Below are 27,932 nucleotides of genomic sequence, written 5' to 3' on the forward strand. Positions count from 1 at the left end.
TACAATAGAATACAATAGAATACAATAGAATAGAAAGATGGAATAGAATAGAATTGAAGGAATAAAGAATAGAATAGAATAGAATAGAATAGAATAGAATAGAATAGAATAGAATAGAATAGAATAGAATAGAATAGAATAGTTGGAACAGAGTTGGAAGGGACCTTGGAGGTCATCTAGTCCAACCCCCTGCTCAGGCAGGACACCCTATACCATTTCAGACAAACGGCTGTCCAGTCTCTTCTTTAAAACTTCCAGCGTTGGAGCATTCACCACTTCTGGAGGCAGGTTGTTCCACTGGCTAATTGTTCTAACTGTCAGGAAATTCCTCCTTAGTTCCAGGTTGCTTCTCTCCTTGATGAGTTTCCATCCGTCGCTTCTTGTCCTGCCCTCTGGTGCTTTGGAGAATAGCTTCTTTGGGGCAAGGGGGTTGGGGGATTTTAGGAAAAAAGAGGCTGGACTTGAGCAGGTCAATCTTCGCCACCCATGCCCCCCCCGGGGCACCTCTGTTCCCAAGCACCCCAAATCCTCCCTTTTGACCTTCAACAATCTTCCTCAAGAACTTTCTGCCCCACAGATCTCCTGCCTCTACTTCGAGACGAGAGGGGGAAGCGATAGGAAAGAATTCAAAACATACCTCCGTAATATCGCTTGTAAATTCATATTTTTTTCACCCCCTCAATTTTGCAGATAACATCTCCCATAGTGCTTAAGGCATGTACGTACACTCAGCCAAAAAAAAAAAAGGGGGTACTGTTATCGGCCGGGATATCTCCTTGAGAAAACTTAATTTGATAAGGCTGTGTTTTTTTTCTCCTCTCTCTCTCTCTCTCTCTCTCTCTCTCTCTCTCTCTCTCTCTCTCTCTCTCTCTTCTCTCTCTCTCATTATTTTTTTATAAGGGTGCCTTGTTTGCAAATTCTTCCTGCCATCCTCGTTCATTCCCTCACATACCCCCCCCCACCCGTCTCCTCTACTAGTTGCTGTTTTAAATATAAAACAGAAGCCATGGGCAATTTTTTTTTCTTGCTTCCCCCCCACCCACCCACCCCCTTGTTTTGGTATGTATATGCTTTTTATTGTCCCTGTGTTGTGCCAGTGGCTTTATCCACCGATAAGTGGATTAGTCGAGCTAAACAAAAAAGGTGTTTCACAGCTAAAAAGCTCCAAAGAACTTTTATTATTATTATTATTATTATTTTCCACAGTAGACAGCGGAGGTTTTTTTAAAAAAAAAAATTTATTCCCTTCCCTGGCAAGTCGCAGTCTGCATCGGTCTGAGCAATATAAAGGTCTCTCTCTCTCTCTCTCTCTCTCTCTCTCTCTCTCTCTCTCTCTCTCTCTCTCTCTCTCTCTCTCTCTCTCTCTCTCTCTTTCTCTCCTATGTCTCTCTCTTCTCTCTCTCTCTCTCTCTCTCTCCCTCCCTCTCTCCCTCTCTCCCTCTCTCCCTCTCTCTCTCCCTCTCTCTCCCTCTCTCTCTCCCTCTCTCTCTCTCTCTCTCTCCCTCCCTCCCTCTCTCTCTCTCTCTCTCTCTCTCTCTCTTTCTCTCTCTCTCTCTCTCTCTCTCTCTCTGACTGACAGCTGCCCTGGGGCTGTTTTGAGGATTTATTTTCCTATTTCTGCCCTTCGCTTTTCTTCGGCGTATTTTTTTGAAGAAAAGGAAAGGAAAAAAGAAAAGGATATTTCTCCTAATTCGGCCCACTTCTTAAACGTGGCGGACTCTCCTCTCCTTTCAGCAAAAGCCGTGGGCAAAGATGGCGGGCCCCGTGGCCCCATATCCTCCCGCTTCCTGTTTTGTAGAATAACTCTAGGCCTAGGAAGAAACCAAGGCAACGGTTGGGCGTAGTAGGTCTGTCGGTTTCATCCTGCAGGTTTTCCCCGAGATTTTGGGGGATCTTCTGGAATCGGGGAAGGAGGAGGACCCTTCCCACTTTGGAGACACCTTCCTTTCTTCTTCACCTACTTTGGGAAGGCAGAATTGGGGGTGGGGTGGGGTGGGGGAGGGCGTCTCTTGTCTCTCTCCCAACTGATTCCTCCTGCTATGGTCCAGCTCCTGGTTGGAGAAGTCAGTCTTTTCTCTCCCCCCCCCCCCCGGCCTCTGGGGTGGCAGCAACTTCGTGCTAAGTTCTGGAAGGGAGTCGCGCCATCCGTTGCAGTTCCACCCGAGGACCAGCAGAGGCCTCTAGACTAAAACTTGAGCAGGATCGTCCCTGATCTTGTGCGGTTGGGTTCGTCTTGGGCGAAAAGGACTACTGTTGGAGGATGGACTGAAACTCTGGGGGTGTGTGTGGGGGGGGGGGGCAGGATAGGACATGCAAAACTCCCGACCATGAAAAAGGTCCCCAGCTGGCAGTTAGAGGCATCTGCACTCGTCTTGATGGCTCCAGCTGAGCGGTATTTCACTAGTTATCTACATGTAATTATTGCTATGTGGTGCAGATATTAACACTGTCAAGAGTAATTTACCCTGACATTTTTCACTTGCTCTGTACGCTGAAGTGTCCCCCCCCCTCCCTTCTCTGTTTTCTCCCTCGCCTCTTCGGTCTTGCACACACGACTAAGCTTGGGTGCAATTCTCTGCACGGGCTCAGGACCTCCATCCTGGTGGATCCTTCCCAACTCATTTTACATTTAACCCTGCCCTGGGGAAGAGAGAGCCAGCCCTCCCCCCACCTCCCCAGAGGTGCTTCTCCCCACTTCGGTCCTTCCATCTCTAACCAGGATGCTACACCCCGAGTCTCACAGCAGATTTGGTGGCTGTGATGTGGTCACTCTGGCTGGGAAAGGTTCCTGAAAGTTGGTCTAGGGTCCCTCTTGAAGGAGACACACACACAAACACACACACAGCAACCTCCTCTCCGTGGCCCTTTTCGGCAAAGCTTGCCCAGCTGGTGACAGCTCAAATTAAGCCTCCCGACCCGTAGTTGGATCTTGATTTAATGAGACAGTTATTGTATGTTCCCTAATAAATATAAATTGCCCGTTTGGGGTGCGTTTGCGGCAATGTGACGGTGAAACAAACCGTGACAGTCGCTTCCATTTGTCACCAAGAGGTTTTGGTGTGCGGTTGGTGGCGGCGGGGGATATCCATTGTCGCTTTTGCAAAGCGCAGAATTCGACTAGGTGTAAACGCCCGCAGGGACGGGCACGGCTTTCGAGGACTTGGGCCCAGATCCTTGGAAGCCCGTTTGAGGCGCCAAACGTCAGGACAGGGGTCTAGATCCAAAGCAGCCCTTTCCCCCCCAAAAAAATCCTTCTGAATCGGGGTCCCACGATCCACAGAGAAGCTCAAGAGGTCGTAGTTGCCAGTGCGACATTTTGAAAAGGTGTCTTCCGCACTGGCCTCTTGTGTGAAGGACTAGCGTGATGGAGACCCTTAATTGGCATAAGTGAAAAGGGGGGGTGGGGAAGCAACAAAAAGGAGGAGGATGGTGCAGATTAAACACTTGAGCACCTTTCCTTCCCTGGCTGAGCTTCTCCACCCACCCCCTCCCCATTTTCTGCATCCTTCCTTCCTTCTCCCCCCCTCCCCTTAAACCCTGCCTATCCCTACCCGTCTGTTGACAGCATGATTTTGACCACAGCATCGGCGGCCCTTATTAACCGCAGGGAAGATTTTCGTAATGCCCTTGCAGGGACAGTTGTGTGCTCTTTAATCTTCCCCTTTTGTGGGGACACCGACTTTGGCTTACAGAAAGGGGGTGCTCTAAGATCTTCCTTCCTTCCTCCCTCCCTCCCTTCCAAGCCTGGGGTGGTTCCCCCTCCTTGAGTAGGGTGGGTGGGGTGATGGCGGCTTTCATAACATCATCCTAGGCACGGGAGAGAACATCCCCCTCGGCTCCTCTAGGGCATGGAATGGAGAATCCAGAAGTGTCCTTTCCTTGAAAGACAGGTCTGGTGGACATCCATCCCCACCACCATTCCGGTGAGCAAACCACGATGAACTGCTGGGAGGTTTACCGTCAACCAGGCCTCAATTTCAGGCTTAGCGTGGTTAGTAAGAGCTGGGCAGTGTTGAGTTTCAGGGTTTGGCCGACTTCCCTCTCCACAAGAGATATCTTGACGTCAACTGTGGCTGACATCTTTAGAGGCCAGGTGGCCTGCTACACCAGCCATGAAAGCCTACACCGGTCTGTGTGTGTGTGTGTGTGTGTCCAAACGTGGCCACTTGAAGACTTGTGGACTTCGACTCCCAGAATTCCTCAACCCAGCTATGGAATTCTGGGAGTTGGAAGTCCCCAAGTCTTCAAGTGGCCACGTTCGGAGACCACTCCTGGCCTACAAAGAGCCTTCTTTGGAGAAGTTACAAACTCTCGCTTTGTTTGACCTTCTGCACCCGTCCGTTGTTGTTTTTTTGCCCCTTCGAAAGTTTGGCCAAAAGTGTGTCGAATAGGTCTTGGAGACTTATTCTCCAGCCGTCGCAGAGTCCGGTCAGTGTCAAGAAGTCATAGCAGAGACGATTAAAATGGGGGAGGTTAGGGGGGAAAGAAGCGGCACGTAGCAACAGGCGTGGCTTTCGGCGCTGATCCGTCGCCTAATCCCTGTCAATTAACGAGCAATACTCCCGCTTCACCCCAGCCCAAGATCCCAAATCCCACCCCGCCTTCTCCTCCTCCTCCTCCTCCTCCTCCTTTTGGTAACCTGGTGCTCCCAATTAGGGATTTGACACTCGGACCCGTTGATAAATTGTTTCTGTCATCTGCTTTCTGTCTTTCATTACATGCGAAGACAGGATGGACGGAGGAAGGATTGGGGTGCGGGGGGGGGCTAGGAAGAGGAGATTTGATCTCCCATCCTTAGTGCAGCTAGATACATTAATTACAAAATAGCCCTTTTGCGGCATGAAAAAGCATTAATTAAATTTATGCAATCATTATCTTTAAATAGTTCTGTCTCCCAGTGATCGGCCCCTCGCCTCCTTCTTCCTTTTTCCTCCGCCGAGCCTTCCTAATATTCCCGACGTTCATCTCGCAGCCGAACGAGACTTGGAGGCGCAGCCTGGCCAACCCCGAAATGTTTTATCGTTTTTTTCAGGAAGTTATAATCCAGCCTCTCTCGGCCACCACCGGTTTTCGCTAGCCTGTCTTTAAAGAAAGTAAGCAAAGTTGTTGGGTTTTGGGGGGTTGTTTTTTTTATTAAAGAGTTTTATAAAAATTACAATATTATCCCATCCCCAACCCACCCACCCCTAAACCCCCCTCCCCCTCCCCCACTTCCCAAAGCTGATTACAGGGTTACCAATATATAATAATCATAATCTAACTAACATTGATCAACTATATAAATAACCAGATACATAATACACTTTCACCCGCCTATAACATGATTACAAACACTCTAAAAATATCCAACTTATAAAAGAAATTTAAATTACAACCATCTAAAATTTACTCATAAGCTAAATGGAACTTTTCCGTCCCGTATTTTTTCTGAATATAATCTATCCAACTTCTCCAAACCGAAATGTATCTTTCTTGCGAATGGATCCTTCAAGTAAGCAGAAATCTTGGCCATTTCTGCTAAATTTGACACTTTAAGCGTCCACTCCTCCTTGGTAGGCAGGGCAGTCCTTCTTCCAATATTTTATTTTATTTTTATCCCATTTATATCCCGCCCTTCTCCGAAGACTCAGGGCGGCTTACAATTTAAAGCACAAACCAATGTGCTTAGCAATATTATTTATTTATTTATTTATTTAATATTGCCCTACCAATAACCTCGCAGCTGTTATCAAATTCAACCTCAAGTTAATTTCTTTAGTATCACAATCTGTAATAAACAGATTGTTTGTTTTTCATCAAGGCAAGCAAAAAAAAAAATAGGGTTATTTTCCCAGGCTTGCCAAATTGAGCGGAATTTGGTCCACATGTCAGAGAAACTTTTTAGGTTGCTTTTTCCAAGCTCAAAGCATTTCTTGGGGAGCGGTGGGAAAAAAAAAGCTTTTCGGTGGAAACACCTAGGCTACTTCCAGCCCTCGATTCCTGGTGACCACATAGCAGCAAACAGAATTTTTGGAGGGCAGTTCTGCAGCCTCCTGAATGTCTGTTTCCTGGCTGTTGGTGTCACTAGGCTGCAAGCTCACATTTTTTTAAAAAAAAAAATTCTTTTGAGAGTTTGAAAGGCCCTGGGGGGGGAATTCAAGGACGTGAAAACAATATTCTCTCAAGATTAATTCAGGTTCCATAAAATGTTTTATAGATGGCATCTGGATCCCAAGAAGTTGTCCAACATGTATCCTAATTTACAGTCTAAATGTTGGAGATGTGGTAGTTTAGAAGCTACCTATTTTCACATGTGGTGGACTTGTAGAAACATAAAAGTTTTTTGGATCAAAATTTGGTGGAACGTTCAAAAGATTTTTAAGAGAAAGATAAAGTTTTCTCCGCAATTGTTTTTATTGGGTATTGTTGTAGACTGTGATGTTAAAGAAACTAATTTGATGTTGAATATGATAACAGCAGCACGGTTACTGGTGGGACAATATTGGAAGAAGGATAGTTTGCCTACTATAGAAGAATGGGTGTTTAAAGTTTCGAATCTTGCAGAAATGTCTAAGATTTCTGCTTATTTGAAAGATCATTCACAGGAAAGATATATTTCAGTTTGGAGGAGATGGATAAATTATATTCAGAACAAATATGGGACTAAAAAGTTCCATTTAGCTTAGGAGTAGATTTTAGTGGGATATTGTTATTGGTACTTTGTATGTAGTTATGTTAAAGGGGAGTTAAAGCACATTATGAATTTGGTTAATTGTATATTATGCATAATTTTTATTTAGAATATGATTATTGTAACTATAATCCTGTATTTAGCTCTGGGAAGTGGGGGGGGAAGTGGGCGGGTTTGGGGTGGGGGGGGATTTGGGGATATATTGTAAAACTTTGTTTTTGTAAAACTTTTTAATAATAAAAAAAAGATTAATTCAGGTTCCTTTGATACCTTTCTTTGTGGCTTCTGCAGTTCCAGTTGTTGGATCGCAAGACTTTAGGGGGAAGAAAGAGATGGCCACTTATTATTTTTAAAAACAGGGCAACTTTCTGGGGAAAACAACAACAACAACGCAGCTCTGAACTCCGGGAAGCGTTAAAACACAAACCATCCAGAAAAGCAGGGATATAGAAAACGGCATCCTCACTTAGAGGTGACTTGAATTAAAAATTCCCAGAATCCTCCCTCTTAGCTGAGTTGGCTGAGACAGCTGGGAATTGTAGTTTATTTCAGGAGCTGCAGGCCTGGGAGAAAAGCAAGTTATAGGCATAGAAATGGGTGGGATTGCTTGCAAAAGGCTTGCATAGTTAATATATTCAGCGTTAGGAGGAAAAATGAGCACAGAGGCCTCTTGTAAAGCCAAGGCGCCTTGATTCGGGAATAGGAGGAAATCAAGCAAACATTAAACCCAGGGCTGATCTCGGATTGTGTCGCCGTGGGTGCTCTCCGAGGTGCTGATTGCAAAGCCACCTTTCCCTCCCAACCAGCTGGTTGCAAACATTCGCAAACAGTTGTCAATCGCCCCCAGGAGTCCGAATTTCCAGACACCAGCATTTTTTTAATTTTAATTTTATTTTATTTTTATTTTTTTGCTGTTCCTTCCAACTCTTTTCCCCCGTCAAGAATTGGCATTCCAGAGACCCCAGGAATTGGAGAGAGGGCAAGCCGGGTTAACCGTTCACGAAATCAAAAAAAAAAAAAAATGCCCGCTAAAGAGTTTTGCAAGCCCGCCTAACCTGTTATTCGCACTATTCAGAAGAGGTTTTATTTTTGCTCTGGCCCGAAAAACTGATTTTTATTTTTATTTTATTTTATTTATTTATTTTTTTGAGTTTTGCAGCAGGCATCACTACAGCCTGGCTGGGTAACGAAGGCAGGGGACTTTTTTTATTTTATTTTTTCCACTTCCAGCTTCCGAACAAGAGAAAGCGTTGCACAACCACAACACAGCCTGGTCCATTGTGGCTGTAGCTGAGACGAGGATGGTGGGGCTGCCGTGGAGGAGGAGGAGGAGGAGGAGGAGGAGGAGGAGGAGGAGGAGGAGGAAAAAGCCTATTTTCTCCAAAAGCAAAGGGAGGGAGAAGCAGCAGTGTGGAATGAGTGCTGAATTTATTTTTTATTTTTTATTTTTATTTTTAATCCCATTTATATCCCTCCCTTCTCCGAAGACTTAGGGCGGCTTACAATTTAAAGCACAAATCAATGTGCTTAGCAATTTTCTCCCCCTCTTTTCATTTGTTTGCCAGCCGGCCTTATTAACAGCTGGATTTGGCATCCGAGCGGCTGGCAACATCTTTGGTGAACTTTATCGCGGGGGTTTTGGGGGTATTTTATTTTTTCAATCTCCTCTTTTTCAATCTTTCTCTCTTTCTTGATATCCTGATGAAGCCTACCCCCCCCCCCGAGGCACCGGCTTGACTTAATGGGTGTCTCTTCCTGCCCGTCCGTTAAGCTGGACTTTTAACTGATTGCAAAGCTTGCTTCATCCAAAGGTGGGGAGGAAAGAGAGAGGATTGGTGGTGGTGGGGGGCTGCGCAAGAGACTATCAGTGCACTAAACAACCTAGCCCCAGGCTGGGATATGCGCCATTCTTTGTACTGTCAGGTCCGTTTTCACCGTTGTTGTGACTCCTTGCGGCTGTCGCGGGAAACGGGGGGGGGAGGGGGGGAAGTAAAGCAGAGGGGGCTTCGGGAGGGTGGTAGGGGGAGAAACCTCAAAGGATCTCGTGAAATCTTGTTTGGAAGCAATGAAGCAGCAAGCGGCACTCCATTACTGGAGCCTGCAGGGGTCTGCGATAGGCAAGGAGGCCTCGATCCGCGTTTAGCAGAAGAGGACGAGGCGGAGGGCGGGGTGACCTCCAGACACATCGCCCCTCTTTTCGGGCACAAAGACGAAGAAGAGTGTGCGAGGTTTTGTGGGCAGCTGCGCCTTCGCTTCTCCTCCCAGGAGTCTGGATTTTTCTCCCAAGCGTGGATCTGAACGCTGTAACAAGCGGTTTTTGTCTTCTCCCCTCCGAAAATAAACACACACACCCCCCCCAAAAAATTGCACTGTTGATAAGAAAATTCTGTTTTTCAGACATTTTTTTCCTCTAGATCTCCCCACGACAGATCGCGTTTTAAAAGTCCATCCTTTCCTTCTTCCCTTTGAGGTGGGCAGGCAGCTGCCTCAGCGGTCGGACGTTCGGAGTATATTAAGAATTACGGCGTCCTCATCTGTGCCTCCTTGCTAGACCTGTCTTCCGGCGCCTCTTAATGAAATGTTATACGTTATACCAAGGCTTGATTCGGGAAATAAGAAAGCCTTGGTCCATTCGGATGGACAAGTGGGCCGGGACCCACCAGATCATCATCATAATCATAATAGTAAAGTTGGAAAGGGACCTTGGAGGTCATCTAGTCCAACCCCCTGCTCAGGCAGGAAACCCTATACCATTTCAGGCAAATGGCTGTCCAGTCTCTTCTTAAAAACTTCCAGTGTTGGAGCATTCACCGCTTCTGGAGTCAGGTTGTTCCACTGGTTCATTGTTCTGACTGTCAGGAAGTTTCTCCTTAGTTCTAGGTTGCTTCTCTCCTTGATGAGTTTCCATCCGTTGCTTCTTGTCCTGCCTTCGGGCGCTTTGGAGACTAGCTTGACTCCCTCTTCTTTGGGGCAGCCCCAGAGATACTGGAACTCCGCCATCATGTCCCCCCCTCACCCTTCTCTTCATTAAACTAGACATCCCCGATTCCAGCAACCGTTCCTTATATGTTTTAGCCTCCAGTCCCCTAATCCTCTTTGTTGCTCTTCTCTGCACTCTTTCTGGAGTCTCAACATCTTTTTTTACATCGTGGTGACCAAAACTGGATGCAGTATTCCAGGTGTGGCCTTACCAAGCAGAAGAGGACGAGGCGGAGGGCGGGGTGACCTTAATAATATTAAGGTATTAATAATATCTGTGGTATTAATAATATCTGCTCCATGGAGCATGAAGAAGCTGGCCAGCCTTGCAGTAACAACTCTGCCCCCGTATTCCCCCACCACCCACCCCGAGGAGGGGGAAATTTGGGGAGATTTTCTATCGCCCGTATTTAGAGATGCTTTCTAGAAATGGCGGCCTTTGACAGTCCGATGTCTGGCCAACGTCTTTTAAAGTTGCGTGAGTCGGCCTCCTCGGAACAGAACGAAACTTTCCTCCCTAATTGAATGGCCTAGAAATAAGATCTCTCTCCTGTGTGTGTGCCATCCAGATCGCCTCTGTTATTGATCCCCATCGATTAGGCAGAGGGTGTTAGCGTGAAGGAGGATTGGGTGAGGTGTGTGTGTGTGTGTGCATTTACTTAGCTCTGCAGAGAGAGGGATAAAGTCAAGAGATGGAAATATTAAATTGGGCCTTGGGTAACTATCCCCGGAATCCGCGGCGGGGATTAGGGGACAGAGGCGGAAGCGCGAGAGAAAATCTCCCTCTAATGACGCCGAGATCTCTGCTTTTGTCAAGCGATTCTGCCAAAGTTGGCAAAGAGCTCGGACGGATTGACCCTTTACAGCCGAAATCCGACTGAGCTTTGCAGGCAGGGAAATATTCCGTTCAGCCAGCCACTGTCCTCTTTTCCTGCAGCGCTGGGGCGGATCACCTGCCTGCTTTTCTTGCTTACGGTCAAAAAAAGTAGGGGAACCGGGGACCAAGAATCCTCCTTTGCCGAGGGGATCCCTTCCAGAGTGCGGGATGTGGCTTCCCAGGATCTCCTAAGGATCCTGGGAAGCGAATCTGACCTCCCAGAGGGAAGCAAGAGACGGCAAGGTGACCTCGCCGTTTCCTTGCAAATTCGGAGCCTGCCATGAGATGCCCAGCCCTAGGATCGGAATTCGGATTTTCCCCACCCAAATCTGGCACCCCACTCCTCCCTCACCCCGGGGACCCCAATTCTGCAGCCCGCCACCCCTCTCCCGTCACCGACTCGCCACCTCCGATAAAACCGGAGACGACGGCCGCGATTTCCCTCTGTTCGCCGCGCGTGGCGTGTGCCAAAGCCGACTCCGTTTATCGTAAAGGATGCACATTTTCAGCTTGTATCTCCACAGCGAGACGCCCTCGGGGCCTGCTCAGAAACGGGAGAGAATTAATTACTTTTTTAAAAAAAAAAAAAGAAAGCAAGACAGAATGAGGAGAAGTGCCACTTCCTTTAAAGTGAGGGACAGTGGGGGTGATGAAATCCTGCAGGGAGAAACACAATGGTGTGTGTGTGTGTTGTGTTTTGAGGGTGGGGGTCTGTAGAAATAGGAGAGGAGTGGAGAAGCCCGGTGCGGGGTGGGGTGGGGGAAATAATCAGAAAAGGACATAGAATGAAGATTCTCACGTTTCAGCTGCCCGTCTCGTGTCCGGAGATTCAAACTCAATCAAGCTTCTTTAGCACCCGTAGGTTTAAGATTACTGAGCACGTGCAGAGGCCTGCTTTGTCCAACCCAGCAGGGCTGGTCTTTACGTAAATGGTAAACCGGAGCAGGTGAGCGAAGAGATTCCGGAACTTTCTGGAGGTCCCTCCTCTCCCCCACCCCCCTCTCCAAAGAAAAAAAAAGGCAACTCGGTTTGAACTGTGTCTTCTCTGCCTCTGTCAACTTGCAAAGTGCTACTACGTCTGTTTGAGCTGCCCGCTGAGCCTAAATTGGGGTGGGGGGGGGCTGGAGGGCAATGCAAGGGGAAGAAAAGGGACTGGGAATGGGGAAGGGGGGGTCAGGAAGGGGGAGAAGGCTGCAGTCCTGCAGATGGTCTGAAGGTGAGATTTTGCTCCTGATAACAATAATAATAATAATAATAATAATGCTATTAAATTCTAATACCCATTGGATACGGTGGGAGTATTGATTTTTTGGTTAGCCACGGTCCTGCCCTCCCCTCAGAGTAAAAAAATAGACAAGCAAGGTCAAAAAAAGGGTGGGTGGTTCTGAGTGCCCACGGAACCAGTGCAGCTCAACTGGGTTGAGGTGCGCTCAGACTGGTGAGCTGGCTTCCTCCCGCTCCAGCGGCAGGGGCTGGGGATTATGGGAACTTGTCAGGCACAATAGACCAGCTCCACCCGTGAAGCTTTCGTTTGACTGATTTATTACCAAAAGCTGATACGTAGGAATCTTCTCAAGGAAGAGCCAGCTCTTGGTGAGAGTTAAATAGGAGACAATGGCACTAAAGGAGAGTTGGACTGAATCCCTTTGTGACTACGTAACGATTCCAGGCTGATCCCTCTTTTCACCCCTCCCTTGGCTGTGCCAGCCCTTCTCTTACACAGTTGTTGCAGACGGAGATGTTAACTCCCAAAATAACAACGCAGCTTGTGGTGGAAGGGGGGAGGGAGGAAGGAAGGAAGGAAGGAAGGAAGGAAGGAAGGAAGGAAGGAAGGAAGTCCCGATCATGCGGCCAATGGATATTCCACCTTTGTCCTTATACTGATATTGAGGCCCAGAATCCCAGTGTGAAATAAACTACAAGGTGTGCTTTTCAATTTAGACCTGCAAAATGTACGACATAATTCTGTTTGGACAGAGGAAGACAAAACAGGGGGTTTCGCACACTTGGGCAGGAGGGAGGATGGCTGAAAACAAAACTAAAGGCTCAAAATATTCTCACCAGGCAGGGGGCGGGGGGGGGGCTGCATTCATTTGGCCTGGGTGAAATAGGGGATTCATTTCCTGCTTGGAAAGAAGCTCATGACCATCCTGGACACCTCTCAAGGTAAGTGGGGGAGGTTGTGTGGTTTCCAGGAAGGAGAGAAAGACCAACAAGGCAGGGAGAGGCCAAGGAGAGATGGGCAGGGCAAGGAGAGGCCAAGGGGAGACGGGCAGGGCAGGCGGAGGCCAAGGGGAGACAAGCAGGGCAGAGATAGCCCAAGGAGAGACGGGCAGGCCAAGGAGAGGCCAAGGGGAGGCGGACAGGGCAGGGAGAGGGCAAGTGGAGACGGTGAGGGCGGAGATAGGCCAAGGAGAGATGGGAAGGGCAGGGAGAGGCCAAGGGGAGACGGGCTGAGCGGAGAGAGGCCAAGGGGAGACGGGCAGTGCAGGGAGAGGCCAAGGGGAGACGGGCAGGGCAAGGAGAGGGCAAGGGCAGGGCGGACATAGGCCATGGGGAGATGGGAAGGGCAGGGAGAGGCCAAGGGGAGACGGGCAGAGCGGAGATAGGCCAAGGGGAGACGGGCAGGCCAAGGAGAGGCCAAGGGCAGACGGGCAGGCCAGACATAGGCCAAGGAGAGACGGGCAGGCCAAGGAGAGGCCAAGGGGAGGCGGACAGGGCAGGGAGAGGCCAAGTGGAGACGGTGAGGGCGGAGATAGGCCAAGGAGAGATGGGAAGGGCAGGGAGAGGCCAAGGGGAGACGGGCTGAGCGGAGAGAGGCCAAGGGGAGACGGGCAGGCCAGACATAGGCCAAGGAGAGGCCAAGGGGAGAAGGGCAGGGCAAGGAGAGGGCAAGGGCAGGGCGGACATAGGCCATGGGGAGATGGGAAGGGCAGGGAGAGGCCAAGGGGAGACGGGCAGAGCGGAGATAGGCCAAGGGGAGACGGGCAGGCCAGACATAGGCCAAGGAGAGACGGGCAGGCCAGACATAGGCCAAGGAGAGACGGGCAGGCCAAGGAGAGGCCAAGGGGAGGCGGACAGGGCAGGGAGAGGCCAAGTGGAGACGGTGAGGGCGGAGATAGGCCAAGGAGAGATGGGAAGGGCAGGGAGAGGCCAAGGGGAGACGGGCTGAGCGGAGAGAGGCCAAGGGGAGACGGGCAGGCCAGACATAGGCCAAGGAGAGGCCAAGGGGAGAAGGGCAGGGCAAGGAGAGGGCAAGGGCAGGGCGGACATAGGCCATGGGGAGATGGGAAGGGCAGGGAGAGGCCAAGGGGAGACGGGCAGAGCGGAGATAGGCCAAGGGGAGACGGGCAGGCCAAGGAGAGGCCAAGGGCAGACGAGCAGGCCAGACATAGGCCAAGGAGAGACGGGCAGGCCAAGGAGAGGCCAAGGGGACACAGGCAAAGCAGGGAGAGGCCAAGGGGAGACAGGGAGGGCAGACAGAGGCCAAGGGCAGAGCAGAGAGAGGCCATGGGGAGACGAGCAGGGCAAGGAGAGGACAAAGGGAGACGGGCAGGGCGGAGATAGGCCAAGGAGAGATGGGAAGGGCAGGGAGAGGCCAAGGGGAGACGGGCAGAGCGGAGAGAGGCCAAGGGGAGACGGGCAGGCCAGACATAGGCCAAGGAGAGGCCAAGGGGAGAAGGGCAGGGCAAGGAGAGGGCAGGGGCAGGGCGGACATAGGCCATGGGGAGATGGGAAGGGCAGGGAGAGGCCAAAGGGAGACGGGCAGAGCGGAGATAGGCCAAGGGGAGACGGGCAGGCCAAGGAGAGGCCAAGGGGAGACGGGCAGGCCAAGGAGAGGCCAAAGGGAGACGGGCAGGCCAGACATAGGCCAAGGAGAGACGAGCAGGCCAAGGAGAGGCCAAGGGGACACAGGCAAAGCAGGGAGAGGCCAAGGGGAGACAGGGAGGGCAGACAGAGGCCAAGGGCAGAGCAGAGAGAGGCCATGGGGAGTCGAGCAGGGCAAGGAGAGGACAAAGGGAGACGGGCAGGGGAAGGAGAGGCCAAGGGGAGACGGGCAGGGCAAGGAGAGGCCAAGGGGAGACGGGCAGGGCGGACATAGGCCAAGGGGAGACGGGCAGGGCAAGGAGAGGCCAGAGGGAGACTGGCAGTGCAGGGAGAGGCCAAGGGGAGACGGGCAGGGCGGAGATAGGCCAAGGGGACATGGGCAGGGCGGAGATAGCCCAAGGGGAGACAGGCAGGGCAAGGAGAGGCCAAGGAGAGACGGGCAGGCCAAGGAGAGGCCAAGGGGACACAGGCAAAGCAGGGAGAGGCCAAGGGGAGACAGGGAGGCCAGACAGAGGCCAAGGGCAGAGCAGAGAGAGGCCATGGGGAGTCGAGCAGGGCAAGGAGAGGACAAAGGGAGACGGGCAGGGCAGGGAGAAGCCAAGGGGAGACGGGCAGGGCAAGGAGAGGCCAAGGGGAGACGGGCAGGGCAAGGAGAGGCCAGAGGGAGACTGGCAGTGCAGGGAGAGGCCAAGGGGAGACGGGCAGGGCGGAGATAGGCCAAGGGGACATGGGCAGGGCGGAGATAGGCCAAGGGGAGACAGGCAGGGCAAGGAGAGGCCAAGGGGAGACGGGCAGGGGAAGGAGAGGCCAAGGGGAGACGGGCAGGGCAAGGAGAGGCCAAGGGGAGACGGGCAGGGCGGAGATAGGCCAAGGGGAGAAAGGCAGGGCGGAGAGAGGCCATGGGGAAGGGCAAAGCAGGGAGAGGCCAAGGGGAGACGGGCAGAGCGGAGAGAGGCCAAGGGGAGATGGGCAGGCCAAGGAGAGGCCAAGGCGACACAGGCAAAGCAGGGAGCGGCCAAGGGGAGACAGGGAGGGCAGACAGAGGCCAAGGGCAGGGCGGAGAGAGGCCCTGGGGAGACGGGCAGGGCAAGGAGAGGCCAAGGGGACACAGGCAAAGCAGGGAGAGGCCAAGGGGAGACAGGGAGGGCGGAGAGAGGCCAAGGGGAGACTGGCAGTGTAGGGAGAGGCCAAGGGGAGATGGACAGGGCAAGGAGAGGTCAAGGGGAGACGGGCAGGGCAGGGAGAGGCCAAGGGGAGACGGGCAGGGCAAGGAGAAGCCAAGGGGAGACGGGCACTGCAGGGAGAGGCCAAGGGGAGACGGGCAGGCCAAGGAGAGGCCAAGGGGACACAGGCAAAGCAGGGAGAGGCCAAGGGGAGACAGGGAGGGCGGAGAGAGGCCATGGGGAGACAGGCAGGGCGGAGAGAGTCCAAAGGGAGACGGGCAGGGGAAGGAGAGGCCAAGGGGAGACGGGCAGAGCGGAGAGAGGCCAAGGGGAGACAGGCAGGCCAGACATAGGCCAAGCGGAGACAGGCAAGCCAAGGAGAGGCCAAGGGGAGACTGGCAGTGTAGGGAGAGGCCAAGGGGAGATGGACAGGGCAAGGAGAGGTCAAGGGGAGACGGGCAGGGCAGGGAGAGGCCAAGGGGAGACGGGCAGGGCAAGGAGAGGCCAAGGGGAGACGGGCAGTGCAGGGAGAGGCCAAGGGGAGACGGGCAGGGCGGAGAGAGGCCAAGGGGAGACGGGCAGGGCAGGGAGAGGACAAAGGGAGACGGGCAGGGCAGGGAGAGGCCAAGGGGAGACGGGCAGGGCAAGGAGAGGCCAAGGGGAGACGGGCAGGGCAAGGAGAGGCCAGAGGGAGACTGGCAGTGCAGGGAGAGGCCAAGGGGAGACGGCAGGCCAAGGAGAGGCCAAGGAGAGACGGGCAGGGCAAGGAGAGGCAAAGGGGAGACGGCAGGCCAAGGAGAGGCCAAGGGGAGACGGGCAGGGCGGAGATACGCCAAGGAGAGACGGGCAGGGCAGGGAGAGGCCAAGGAGAGACGGGCAGGGCAGGGAGAGGCCAAGGAGAGACGGGCAGGGCAAGGAGAGGCAAAGGGCAGGACGGAGAGAGGCCATGGGGAGACGGGCAGGGCAAGGAGAGGCCAAGGGGAGACGGGCAAAGCAGGGAGAGGCCAAGGGGAGACAGGCAGGGCGGAGAGAGGCCATGGGGAGACGGGCATGACAAGGAGAGTCCAAAGGGAGACGGGCAGGGGAAGGAGAGGCCAAGGGGAGACGGGCAGGGCAAGGAGAGGCCAAGGGGAGACGGGCAGGGCAAGGAGAGGCCAAGGGGAGACGGGCAAAACAGGGAGAGGCCATGGGCAGACAGGCAGGGCGGAGAGAGGCCATGGGGAGACGGGCATGACAAGGAGAGTCCAAAGGGAGACGGGCAGGGGAAGGAGAGGCCAAGGGGAGACGGGCAGGGCAGGGAGAGGCCAAGGGGAGACGGCAGGCCAAGGAGAGGCCAAGGGGAGACGGGCAGGGCAGGGAGAGGCCAAGGGGAGATGGCAGGCCAAGGAGAGGCCAAGGGGAGACGGACAGGGCAGGGAGAGGCCAAGGGGAGACAGGCAGGCCAGACATAGGCCAAGCAGAGACAGGCAAGCCAAGGAGAGGCCATGGGGAGATGGGAAAAGCAGGGAGAGGCCATGGGGAGACGCACAGGGCAGGGAGAGGCCATGGGGAGACGGGCAGGGCAAGGAGAGGCCATGTTTAGGGGGCAGAGTTGAGGGGGGAAGGATTTAGGAATGGGGAAGGATGGGCTGAGGACAAGGGGTGGAGACAGCCTTAAGCAGGGGAAGGGAGGGGAGGTGTTAGGAACAATGGGATTGGTTAGGCTGTAGGGTATGGGTTAGGGAGTATGTAGAAGGTTTTGGGAGTGGTGTTTGGGGGGATGGGAAATGGGTTATTGTGTAGGGAAATGGAGAGGACAAAGATTGTAAGGAAGTGCGTTAGGGAAGGTGGAAGACATGTTGTATGGAGAGGGAGTGTTTTGATTAAGAGGGGATGGGGAAGGAGTAGAGTGGGGAAGGAGTTGAATAGGAGAGGGGGAAAGAGTTGAATGGGAAAGGGTGTTTGAGTAGGATAGGGGAGGGAAAGGCATTGGATAGGGGAGGGGAAGTTGAAGAGGAAAGGAGTTGGACAGGGAAAGGGGGAAGGAGTTGAATGGGGAGGGGGAAGGAGTTGAAGGGGAAAGGAGTTGGATGGGGAGGGTATGAGTCGGATAGAGGAGGGGAGGGGAAGGGAAGGAGTTTGATGGGGAGGGTGAGTAGGATGGGGAGGAGGAGGAGGAGGAGGAGGAAGTTGACAGAATGGTGTGTGAGTAGGATAGGGGAGGGGAAAGGAATTGCGAGGGTGTGTTTGAGTAAGGATAGGGGAGGGGGAGAGGGTTGAATGGGGAAGTTGGATGGGGAGGGAGAACGGGTTGAATGGGGATGGAATTGATAGGGGAGGGGGAAGGGGTTCAATGGGGAAGGAGTTGGATAGGGGAGGGGGAAGGGGTTGAATGGGGAAGGAGTTGGATAGGGGAGAGGAAAAGGTTGAATGGGAAAGTAGTTGGATAGGGGAGGGGGAAGGGGTTGAATGGGGATGGAATTGATAGGGGAGGGGAAGGGGTTCAATGGGGAAGGAGTTGGATAGGGGAGGGGGAAGGGGTTGAATGGGGAAGGAGTTGGATAGGGGAGAGGAAAAGGTTGAATGGGAAAGTAGTTGGATGGGGAGGGGGGAAGAGGTTGAATGGGGAAGGAGTTGGATGGAAGGGGAAGGGTTGAATGGGGAAGGAGTTGGATAGGGGAGGGGGAAGGGGTCGAATGGGAAAGTAGTTGGATGGGGAGGGGGAAGAGGTTGAATGGGGAAGGAGTTGGATGGAAGGGGAAGGGGTTGAATGGGGAAGGAGTTGGATAGGGGAGGGGAAGAGGTTGAATGGGGATGGAATTGATAGGGGAAGGGGGAGAGGTTGAATGGGGATGGAATTGATAGGGGAGGGGAAGGGGTTCAATGGGGAAGGAGTTGGATAGGGGAGAGGAAAAGGTTGAATGGGAAAGTAGTTGGATGGAGAGGGGGGAAGAGGTTGAATGGGGAAGGAGTTGGATGGAAGGGGAAGGGTTGAATGGGGAAGGAGTTGGATAGGGGAGGGGGAAGGGGTCGAATGGGAAAGTAGTTGGATGGGGAGGGGGAAGAGGTTGAATGGGGAAGGAGTTGGATGGAAGGGGAAGGGGTTGAATGGGGAAGGAGTTGGATAGGGGAGGGAAAGAGGTTGAATGGGGATGGAATTGATAGGGGAAGGGGGAGAGGTTGAATGGGGATGGAATTGATAGGGGAGGGGAAGGGGTTCAATGGGGAAGGAGTTGGATAGGGGAGAGGAAAAGGTTGAATGGGAAAGTAGTTGGATGGAGAGGGGGGAAGAGGTTGAATGGGGAAGGAGTTGGATGGAAGGGGAAGGGTTGAATGGGGAAGGAGTTGGATAGGGGAGGGGGAAGGGGTCGAATGGGAAAGTAGTTGGATGGGGAGGGGGAAGAGGTTGAATGGGGAAGGAGTTGGATGGAAGGGGAAGGGGTTGAATGGGGAAGGAGTTGGATAGGGGAGGGGAAGAGGTTGAATGGGGATGGAATTGATAGGGGAAGGGGGAGAGGTTGAATGGGGATGGAATTGATAGGGGAGGGGAAGGGGTTCAATGGGGAAGGAGTTGGATAGGGGAGAGGAAAAGGTTGAATGGGAAAGTAGTTGGATGGAGAGGGGGGAAGAGGTTGAATGGGGAAGGAGTTGGATGGAAGGGGAAGGGTTGAATGGGGAAGGAGTTGGATAGGGGAGGGGGAAGGGGTCGAATGGGAAAGTAGTTGGATGGGGAGGGGGAAGAGGTTGAATGGGGAAGGAGTTGGATGGAAGGGGAAGGGGTTGAATGGGGAAGGAGTTGGATAGGGGAGGGAAAGAGGTTGAATGGGGATGGAATTGATAGGGGAAGGGGGAGAGGTTGAATGGGGATGGAATTGATAGGGGAGGGGAAGGGGTTCAATGGGGAAGGAGTTGGATAGGGGAGAGGAAAAGGTTGAATGGGAAAGTAGTTGGATGGAGAGGGGGGAAGAGGTTGAATAGGGAAGGAGTTGGATGGAAGGGGAAGGGTTGAATGGGGAAGGAGTTGGATAGGGGAGGGGGAAGGGGTTGAATGGGAAAGTAGTTGGATGGGGAGGGGGAAGAGGTTGAATGGGGAAGGAGTTGGCTGGAGAGGGGAGGGAAGGGGAGGAGTTGTATATGGAGGGTGTGTGTTTGAGTTGGATAGGGGAAGGGGTCAAATGGGGAAGGGGAGGGGGAAGGGGTTCAATGGGGAAGGAGTTGGATGGGGAGGGGGAGGGGTTGAATGGGGAAGGAGTTGGAGTAGGGGAGGAGAGGTGGAAAGAAGGGCAAAGGGAAGGATAGGGGAAAGGAAGGAAGGAAGGAGAGAATGGGAGGGACGGGTAATGGGAAGAAGGAAGGAAAGTTGGAGGGAAGAGAGGAGAGCTGTGGGAAGAATGGAGAGAAGGAGGGAAATGCAAAGGAGGAAGACAGTGAAAGAGGATAGAAGGGAAGGCGGATAAGTGGTGAAATGATCAAAGGAGGTGAAGGGGAAGGACGGATGGGCAAAGAGGGGAGGGAGGAAGGGAAGGAGGATTGGAAAGACCGCTGTTCCTCTTCAGGCTGCCATTCACCAGGTTCTTTGTGTCCACCTGGGCTTCAGCTTGTCTCGTTGGGGGATCCGTGATGGCCATCGTCTGCCCCTCCCCCCTGGCACTCACCCTTCTGCCCTCCCTCTACCCCCCCCCCGCAGGTGATGAGCATCCTGAGCAACCCCAGCGGAGTGGCCCCCCAGTCCCAGGCCGACTTCTCCCTCTCCCCCCTGCACGGCAGCCTGGAGAGCGCCAACGCCATCTCGGCCAGCTGCAGCCAGCGCAGCGACTCCATCAAGTCCGTGGACAGCCTGCCCACCTCCCAGGCCTACTGCCCCCCCACCTATACCACCACGGGCTACAGCGTGGACCCCGTGGCCGGCTACCAGTACGGTCAGTACGGCCAGAGTGAGTATCGGTCCGTCTTTGGCTCGCGCGGAAAGAGGGAACACCTGGCGGCTTTCATCCCGGGGGTGGGGGGTGGGAGGGGAGGGGCTGCACTCCTGCCTAATGGGCCTCCCCAGAAACGCCAAGGGTGGGGTGGGGTCTGCCGCTGGCCTTCGGGGCATCTGATGTGGGTCTCTCGTACCAACCAGCGTCCCCAAATCCCAGCCCTGTGGGTGAGTGGGACCCTCTGGCCTTGCCTGCTTTGGGGAGGGGGAGATGCCTTTGACCCCTCCCCCCCAGTATCTATGGAGATTCTCATTCACCCAGGTCAGGGGGTCTTCAAACCTGGCCCTTTGGTGGACTTCAACTCCCAGAATTCCTCAGCCAGCGTACCTGGTTGAGGAATTCTGGGAGTTGAAGTCCACAAGTCGTCAAAGGGCCAAGTTGGAAGACCCCTGTCTTAAATCTAACAAACAAAATGGAGGTTGGCTGAGGAATTCTGGGAGTCGAAGTCCACAAGTCGTCAAAGGGCCACGTTGGAAGACCCCTGTCTTGAATCTAACAAACAAAATGGAGGTTGGCTGAGGAATTCTGGGAGTCAAAGTCCACAAGTCGTCAAAGGGCCACGTTGGAAGACCCCTGTCTTGAATCTAACAAACCAAATGGAGGCTGGCTGAGGAATTCCGGGAGTCGAAGTCCACAAGTCGTCAAAGGGCCACGTTGGAAGACCCCTGTCTTAAATCTAACAAACCAAATGGAGGCTGGCTGAGGAATTCTGGGAGTTGAAGTCCACAAGTCGCCAAAGGGCCACGTTTGAAGACACACACACACACACGATCCAAGGCCCTGGTGGTCCCAAAGGTGCTTTTTCAGAAGGCAACCGGACTTTGGGTTTTCCTTGAAGACCTTTCGCTTTCGTATCCAAGGGGCTTCTTCTCGTTCGGACTGAATGGCGGCACGGATTCATTCAGAACTGAAGAAGCCTCCTTGGGCGAGAAGCGAAACGTCTTCAAGACAAAAAACAAAGATTGGACACACACACACACACACACACCCCTCTTCTTCCCAAGAGGAGACCCTGTGGCTTGCGTTCAGGGGCTCTGAAGCTCTGAGGTGGGGGGAATCCCCCCCAAGGACCCCCAGGAGTGAGTGTGAGTGCCCCAGGCCCCTTCTGCAGCGATGGGTGGCTCGGCTCCCCTTTTAACCACCCCGGGGTCCCCCAGATCCCTCGGGCCCTGGTGGTGTTTGAGGCAGACCCCCCCTTTTCCCCTTCCCCCCCCCGAGGGCTCCCCAATTGACCTCTGGATCTCCCTTTTCCTTTCAAAGCCCTTCCCTTCCCCAAATGAGAAACGGCTGCCAAGGATATGAACGCTCCCTCACCTCTTCTCCCCTTCTCTTGGCGGGGGGGGGGGGGGGAAAGAAACCCCCTCCCCAAAGTTTGGCCTATAACCCCCCACCCCTTTCCGACCTTCCTCTCGCTTCTGGTGGTGAAACCCCCGCCACAGGTGGAAGTGATAAAAATCTTAAACAAATTCCAGGGCAGAGAGATGCCCTCCAGGCCCGACGTTAGTTTTCCCCACACACACACACACTCGACGCCCCTTGTAGATGGGCCTGTCTTTGTGTTATGTACAGTTGTGTGGTGTTTGTGCAGGAGGGAAAAAAAATAACCCCAGAAAAATGAGGAAATGCATGTGGAGAGGTGGGGTCGGGGGGGGGGGCAGATCTTTGGATAAGGGGAAGCAACCGGTCTCTCTCGCCCCTTTCCCAAGCTGGCAGAAGAATTTAGCCAAGGCGGCAGCTGGCAAAATCTGATTTGAACCCGGAGCGGCTGCGATGCCCTGCCGGAGGGACACCCCCCCCCCGGCTCACCAAGGGGGTCCTGAGCAGGCAGCCCCCTCCCCTCCCCGAGCCTCAGTCAGCAGGCAGGCGGACTTTGGCCGGGTGGACTTACTTAAGATCTGCCCTTCTCTGCTCAGCCTTTTGTCCGCCAGCCATGGGCCCAAGGGGGTCCTCTGCTGTCGATTTCTAAAGGAAGAGGGGAAGGGGAAAGGGTAGAGGAGAAGAGAGGAAAGAGAGAAGGGAGGATTGTAGGGTTAGGAAAAGAGAGAGAAAAAAGGACAGGAGTGGAGAGAAAAGGGAAAAAAGGGAGGAAGGAAGGAAGGAAGGAAGGAAGGAAGGAAGGAAGGAAGGAAGGAAGGAAGGAAGGAAGGAAGGAAGGAAGGAAGCCATGATTGCATAGTGATTAGAATGCAATATTGCAGGCTAACTCTGCCAACTGCCATCAGTTCAATCCAGGAAGGAAGGAAGGAAGGAAGGAAGGAAGGAAAAGGGAGAATGGGAGGGCATCCCATTTGGGGCCTGAGCTGAACCCGTCTAGACAGACAGTGAGTAGAATGCAGGATTGCAGGCTAACTCTGCCAACTGCCATCAGTTCGATCCTGACTGGAAAAAAGGGAAGGAAGGAAGGAAGGAAGGAAGGAAGGAAGGAAGGAAGGAAAGAAAAGGGAGAATGGGAGGGCATCCCATTTGGGGCCTGAGCTGAACCCGTCTAGACAGACAGTGAGTAGAATGCAGGATTGCAGGCTAACTCTGCCAACTGCCATCAGTTCGATCCTGACTGGAAAAAAGGGAAGGAAGGAAGGAAGGAAGGAAGGAAAAGGGAGAATGGGAGGGCATCCCATTTGTTGCCTGAGCTGAACCCATCTAGACAGGCCCCCTCAGAGCCCTGCTTGGGTCTCCCCTGATCTTTGGGTACAGACAACCTGCAAACTTCCCGGTTGGAGGAAATTGTGTGCCTTTGGGGCTGTGCGAAGAATCAAACCACTACACAAATCTTTAGGAATCACTCACCTCCAATAAGGGACTTCCTCCCCCCTCCTCTTTAAAATCACATTTATCTCCACAGAGCAGCCCCGAGTTCATGTTACCTCTTTCCCCTAAGTCCCCTGCGGTGTAGACCCCCAACCCTATCCCTTTGCGTATCTTCTCTGTCTACGTGCAAAGTGCAATCTAAATCCGGGGGGGGAGCGCTTTTGCCACTGGCAGATGGGTAGAAAGTTTTAAGTTGGTATCTCAGTAGCCACCCCTGGCAAGGCCTGCAGGGTGGGCATCCGCACCCACCCGCTGGGCCAACTTCCTAAAAGTTGGGGGACAGGGTGTGGGGCTTAAAAGGGCTACAGGACAGGCTGCGGCTTGAAGCTTTATAGAATAGAATAGAATAGAATAGAATAGAATAGAATAGAATAGAATAGAATAGAATAGAATAGAATAGAATAGAATAGAATAGAATAGAATGAGGAAGAATAAGAATAGAATAGAATAGAATAGAATAGAATAGAATAGAATAGAATAGAATAGAATAGAATAGAATAGAATAGAATAGAATAGAATAGAATAGAATAGAATAGAATAGAATAGAATAGAATAGAATAGAATGAGGAAGAATAGAATAGAATAGAATAGAATAGAATAGAATAGAATAGAATAGAATAGAATAGAATAGAATAGAATAGAATAGAATAGAATAATAGAATAGAATAGAATAGAATAGAATAGAATAGAATAGAATAAAATAGAATAGAATAGAATAGAATAGAATGAGGAAGAATAGAATAGAATAGAATAGAATAGAATAGAATAGAATAGAATAGAATAGAATAGAATAGAATAGAATAGAATAGAATAGAATAGAATAGAATAGAATAGAATAGAAGCTGGAAGGGACCTCGGAGGTTTTCTAGTCCAGCCCCCCGCTCAAGCAGGAGAACCTATACCATCTCAGACAAGTGACTGTCTAGCCCAGGGGTCGGCAACCTCGGCTCTTTTATGACTCGTGGACTTCAACTCCCAGAATTCCTGAGCCAGCTATGCGAGTCATAAAAGAGCCGAGGTTGCCGATCCCTGGTCTAGCCTCTTTTTAAAATTCTCCAGGGATGGAGTGCCCACAATTTCTGGTGGCAAGCTGTTCCACTGGTTGATTGTCCTGACTGTCAGGAAGTTTCTCCTTAATTCCAGTTTGCTTCTCTCTTTGGTCAGATCTTTTATCTCTTTAATGACATCCCAAGCCCACCCTCGTTCCTGGCCCTGTGCCCAAGCTGTGCCCACCTCTTTGGTCCTGACTCACCGAGGACGAGTGCCAGTCTGGAGAATTTAGCTGGTCCCAGAGGCCAAAAAGCTACACTAATGATGGCGGTTATGGAACGCCGAGGCGTGAAAAAAATTCCTAATGGATGTGACAAGTCTAATAAGAATTTTTGCTTGGAAGGCACCCCCCTTTGGGGAAAGCTGCTGACAAGGACGCTGACGGCTGAAATTTGTTTACTTGCTGGCACCAAGTGGGGCCCTCCGCGCAATTCTTATTAATCTAATTTGAGACTGAAGAATTGCGGGCGGGGGTGTGGGTGTGGGTGGGTGTGCAAGCGGGGGGCGTGGGGAACATGCAAAAAAATAGATAGATAGATATGTTTTCGTAGATATATATATATATATTTCTCAAATCGTGAATTTAGCACTGAATGCAACTCTGGTTTTTATTTCAGCCGAGCTACCAAATCTCTTTTATGTTTAATTAATTCAGGTTTTTCTAACACCCTTACGATATTTATCTGGGGGGGTGGAAATGAAAAGAAACTTCTAAGGCACAAGAGTCCACCCTTGGGAACTTTTAAGACTTGTGGACTTCAACTCCCAGCTGGCTGTGGAATTCTGGGAGTTGAAGTCCAAGAGTCTTAAAAGTCTCCAAGGGTGGATACCCCTGTTCTAAAAGGATTGGAAGCTGGAATCAGACTGCTTATAATCTCTATTTGAAAGATAACATGGAAGTCTGAATTTCAACTTTTGAAATCTTTTTCTCCACTAGCAGATTATAGCTAGCAAGTCCCATCTACAATAAGTTTCATTTAAGTAATTCTATTACGGCTTAAAAGCAAGCTCTCTGTCCAATTTACTCATCAGCAGCCTTGCTCCCTCGTCAGCCCATTAAAACACCGGCTTTTATATCAGAAATGTAAAATATGGGGCCTCCTCATGTGGCATTCTACAGAGCGAAAAGGGAAGGGATTTTAATTTTAATTTTAATCCACACCAACCGCATCTGTGGGCGCCGGATCAACCCGTTGGTGTAATCCACCCGCGTTCGCTTAGGGAGATGTAGGGCAGAATGGGAATGCAATAAAAAAATGAAATGAACCTGACGCTCCTGGTTCCCCCCCCAAACTGGATCCCTGTCTTTACCCCTCTTTCCAGCTGGTTTCCAAACATGGCTGATTCCTGCCCTTCCCTTTGCAGAATTTCCCCAGAATTATTCAGTAACGATCGATTTCGCAAAGGGGGGAAATCGCATCCCTGAGCTGGGAAGGCATCTGGGGGTGACGCTCTCCTGCTGCAGCTCTATGCACAGTGGCAAATGTTGCAATGGGGGAATTGCACCAGAGGGATTTGGCTTTGGCCCCTTCATGACCGGTGGACTTCAACTCCCAGAATTCCTCAGCCAGCATGGGGGAACTATGGCCCCCTTCATGACTGGTGGACTTCAACTCCCAGAATTCCTCAGCCAGCATGGGGGAACTATGGCCCCCTTCATGACCGGTGGACTTCAACTCCCAGAATTCCTGAGCCAGCATGGGGGAACTATGGGCCCTTTCATGACTGGTGGACTTCAACTCCCAGAATTCCTCAGCCAGCATGGGGGAACTATGGCTCCCTTCATGACTGGTGGACTTCAACTCCCAGAATTCCTGAGCCAGCATGGGGGAACTATGGCTCCCTTCATGACCGGTGGACTTCAACTCCCAGAATTCCTCAGCCAGCATGGGGGAACTATGGCCCCCTTCATGACCGGTGGACTTCAACTCCCAGAATTCCTCAGCCAGCATGGGGGAACTATGGCCCCTTCATGACTGGTGGACTTCAACTCCCAGAATTCCTGAGCCAGCATGGGGGAACTATGGCCCCTTCATGACTGGTGGACTTCAACTCCCAGAATTCCTGAGCCAGCATGGCTCAGCTTTGGAAACCTCTCCCTTTCCCCTCAGCGTGGCTGGCTCAGGAATCCTGGGAGTTGAAGTCCACCAGTCACCAAAGAGCCAAGGCTGCCTACCCCTGGACCTGGGGGGAGCAGGAAGGCACCTGTGCACCGCCTTATTTATCTTTTTTTTTCCTCCCTTTCCTTTGCCCCTGCCAGCTGCTGTCGACTACCTGACCAAGAACGTCAGCTTGTCCACACAGCGCCGGATGAAACTCGGGGAACATTCAGCCGTGCTGGGGCTCCTACCCGTCGAAACAGGCCAGGCCTACTGAAGGGGTCCTCCGACAGCCAGTCTCTGCCACCAAGGAAGCAAAACGGGGGTGGGGGGGGGGAGAAACCACACAACACCCCACCACCACCACTATAACCACCAAACTTTGTGGGACCAGCCTCTGTCCACCACCGGCTTTTCCTTCGGAGACTCAAAGGACCAAACTCTTCCCAACCGGGCCTCCATCCCAGATTGCGGGCCCCCCCTCCGCTCCCCTTGTTCTGTGTCCCTGCGAAGACTTTATTATGGCCGTGTTCCCAACTCCAGAGACGCCCGAGTTCGTCAAGGACTTTTTTCCTCATCTTGGGAGCAGGGCGGCCAAGGGGGGGCGGGGATGTCCTACCCCCAACGCTCCAGATGTTTCCATCCTTGCGACTGCTTGGCAGTGTCAACCTGGACGCCGTTTGCTGCGTCATTATATAGCTAGCTAGATGCCGATATACTCTTTGGCCCACCTGCCCTCCCAACCCACGTCTCTCCCCCCCCCCGTCCCATCCCCATCATTTTTATTATAGTACGCGATCAATAATACACGGAAGGAGGCCGCCGTTCCAAGGACCACGGGAAACCCCGCTTTGGACCAAATACACACAGTGTCAAGAAGCAAGGTTGAAAAAAGCTAACCACACCCTTGATCCTGGCTGGAAGAGGAGAGAGTTGCTATGTCTTGTAAATACGTTCATCTCTGCTCCGGGGGTGGGGGGAAAGAAAGTTCGGTGGGGAGTGGATCCAGCAGATTCCAAGAAAGCCCTGGCTTCCATCTTGAGTCACCTTCGCCGGGGCCAGCTCCAAAGAGTGCGAATGCAGGCTTGTCTCCGGAGGCCTCCGCTTTGGGGGTGACTGGTGTCCGTTGTTCGGAAGCCACACACACCCCTGTCCGAGAGGAGAAAATTGGGGAGAGGGCAAATTAGGGAAGGCAAAAAAACCGGCATTCACCTTCTCCCCCTCCCTCCCTCCCCATTACTTGAGTTGGTAGCAGCCCGGGCGCAAAGTGGCATCTTATCTCTGGAGGCTTCTTGGTGTGCAAAACATCTCCAAAATGGCTTCTTTTTTTTTACCCCCCCACCCCAACCAGCCATTTGCCCATCCCTTGGAAATAAAGAGGTGACCCCAAAGGCTGACCAGATGGAGAAGGGACAGCTGGGAGGAACAAGCCTGCTCACCCAGGAGGGAACCATGGGTTCCAGGGTGCATCTGGGGGTGGCCCAGCCCGTCTGCTCCCGG

The 27,932-nt window shown here is 52.5% G+C and overlaps 1 protein-coding gene across 3 annotated transcripts in view; it reads left to right on the plus strand.

Moving 5' to 3' along the window:
* Window positions 1-26,830, plus strand: part of PAX7 (paired box 7) — a gene marked incomplete at its 5' end in the record, with an annotated part of 107,287 nt that extends 80,457 nt beyond the window's left edge. For all 3 annotated transcript variants that reach the window (XM_081341176.1, XM_081341177.1, XM_081341178.1), the window contains 2 exons: window positions 20,184-20,430; window positions 26,594-26,830. In XM_081341176.1, coding sequence (XP_081197302.1) covers window positions 20,184-20,430; window positions 26,594-26,709 — 363 coding nt within the window. In that variant the 3' untranslated portion in view covers window positions 26,710-26,830. The remainder of the gene's footprint in view (window positions 1-20,183; window positions 20,431-26,593) is intronic.
* Between the last annotated feature and the right edge of the window lie 1,102 nt (window positions 26,831-27,932).

This window comes from Vipera berus (assembly GCF_964194415.1).
Source record: "Vipera berus genome assembly, chromosome: 17".
Lineage (NCBI taxonomy): Eukaryota > Metazoa > Chordata > Lepidosauria > Squamata > Viperidae > Vipera > Vipera berus.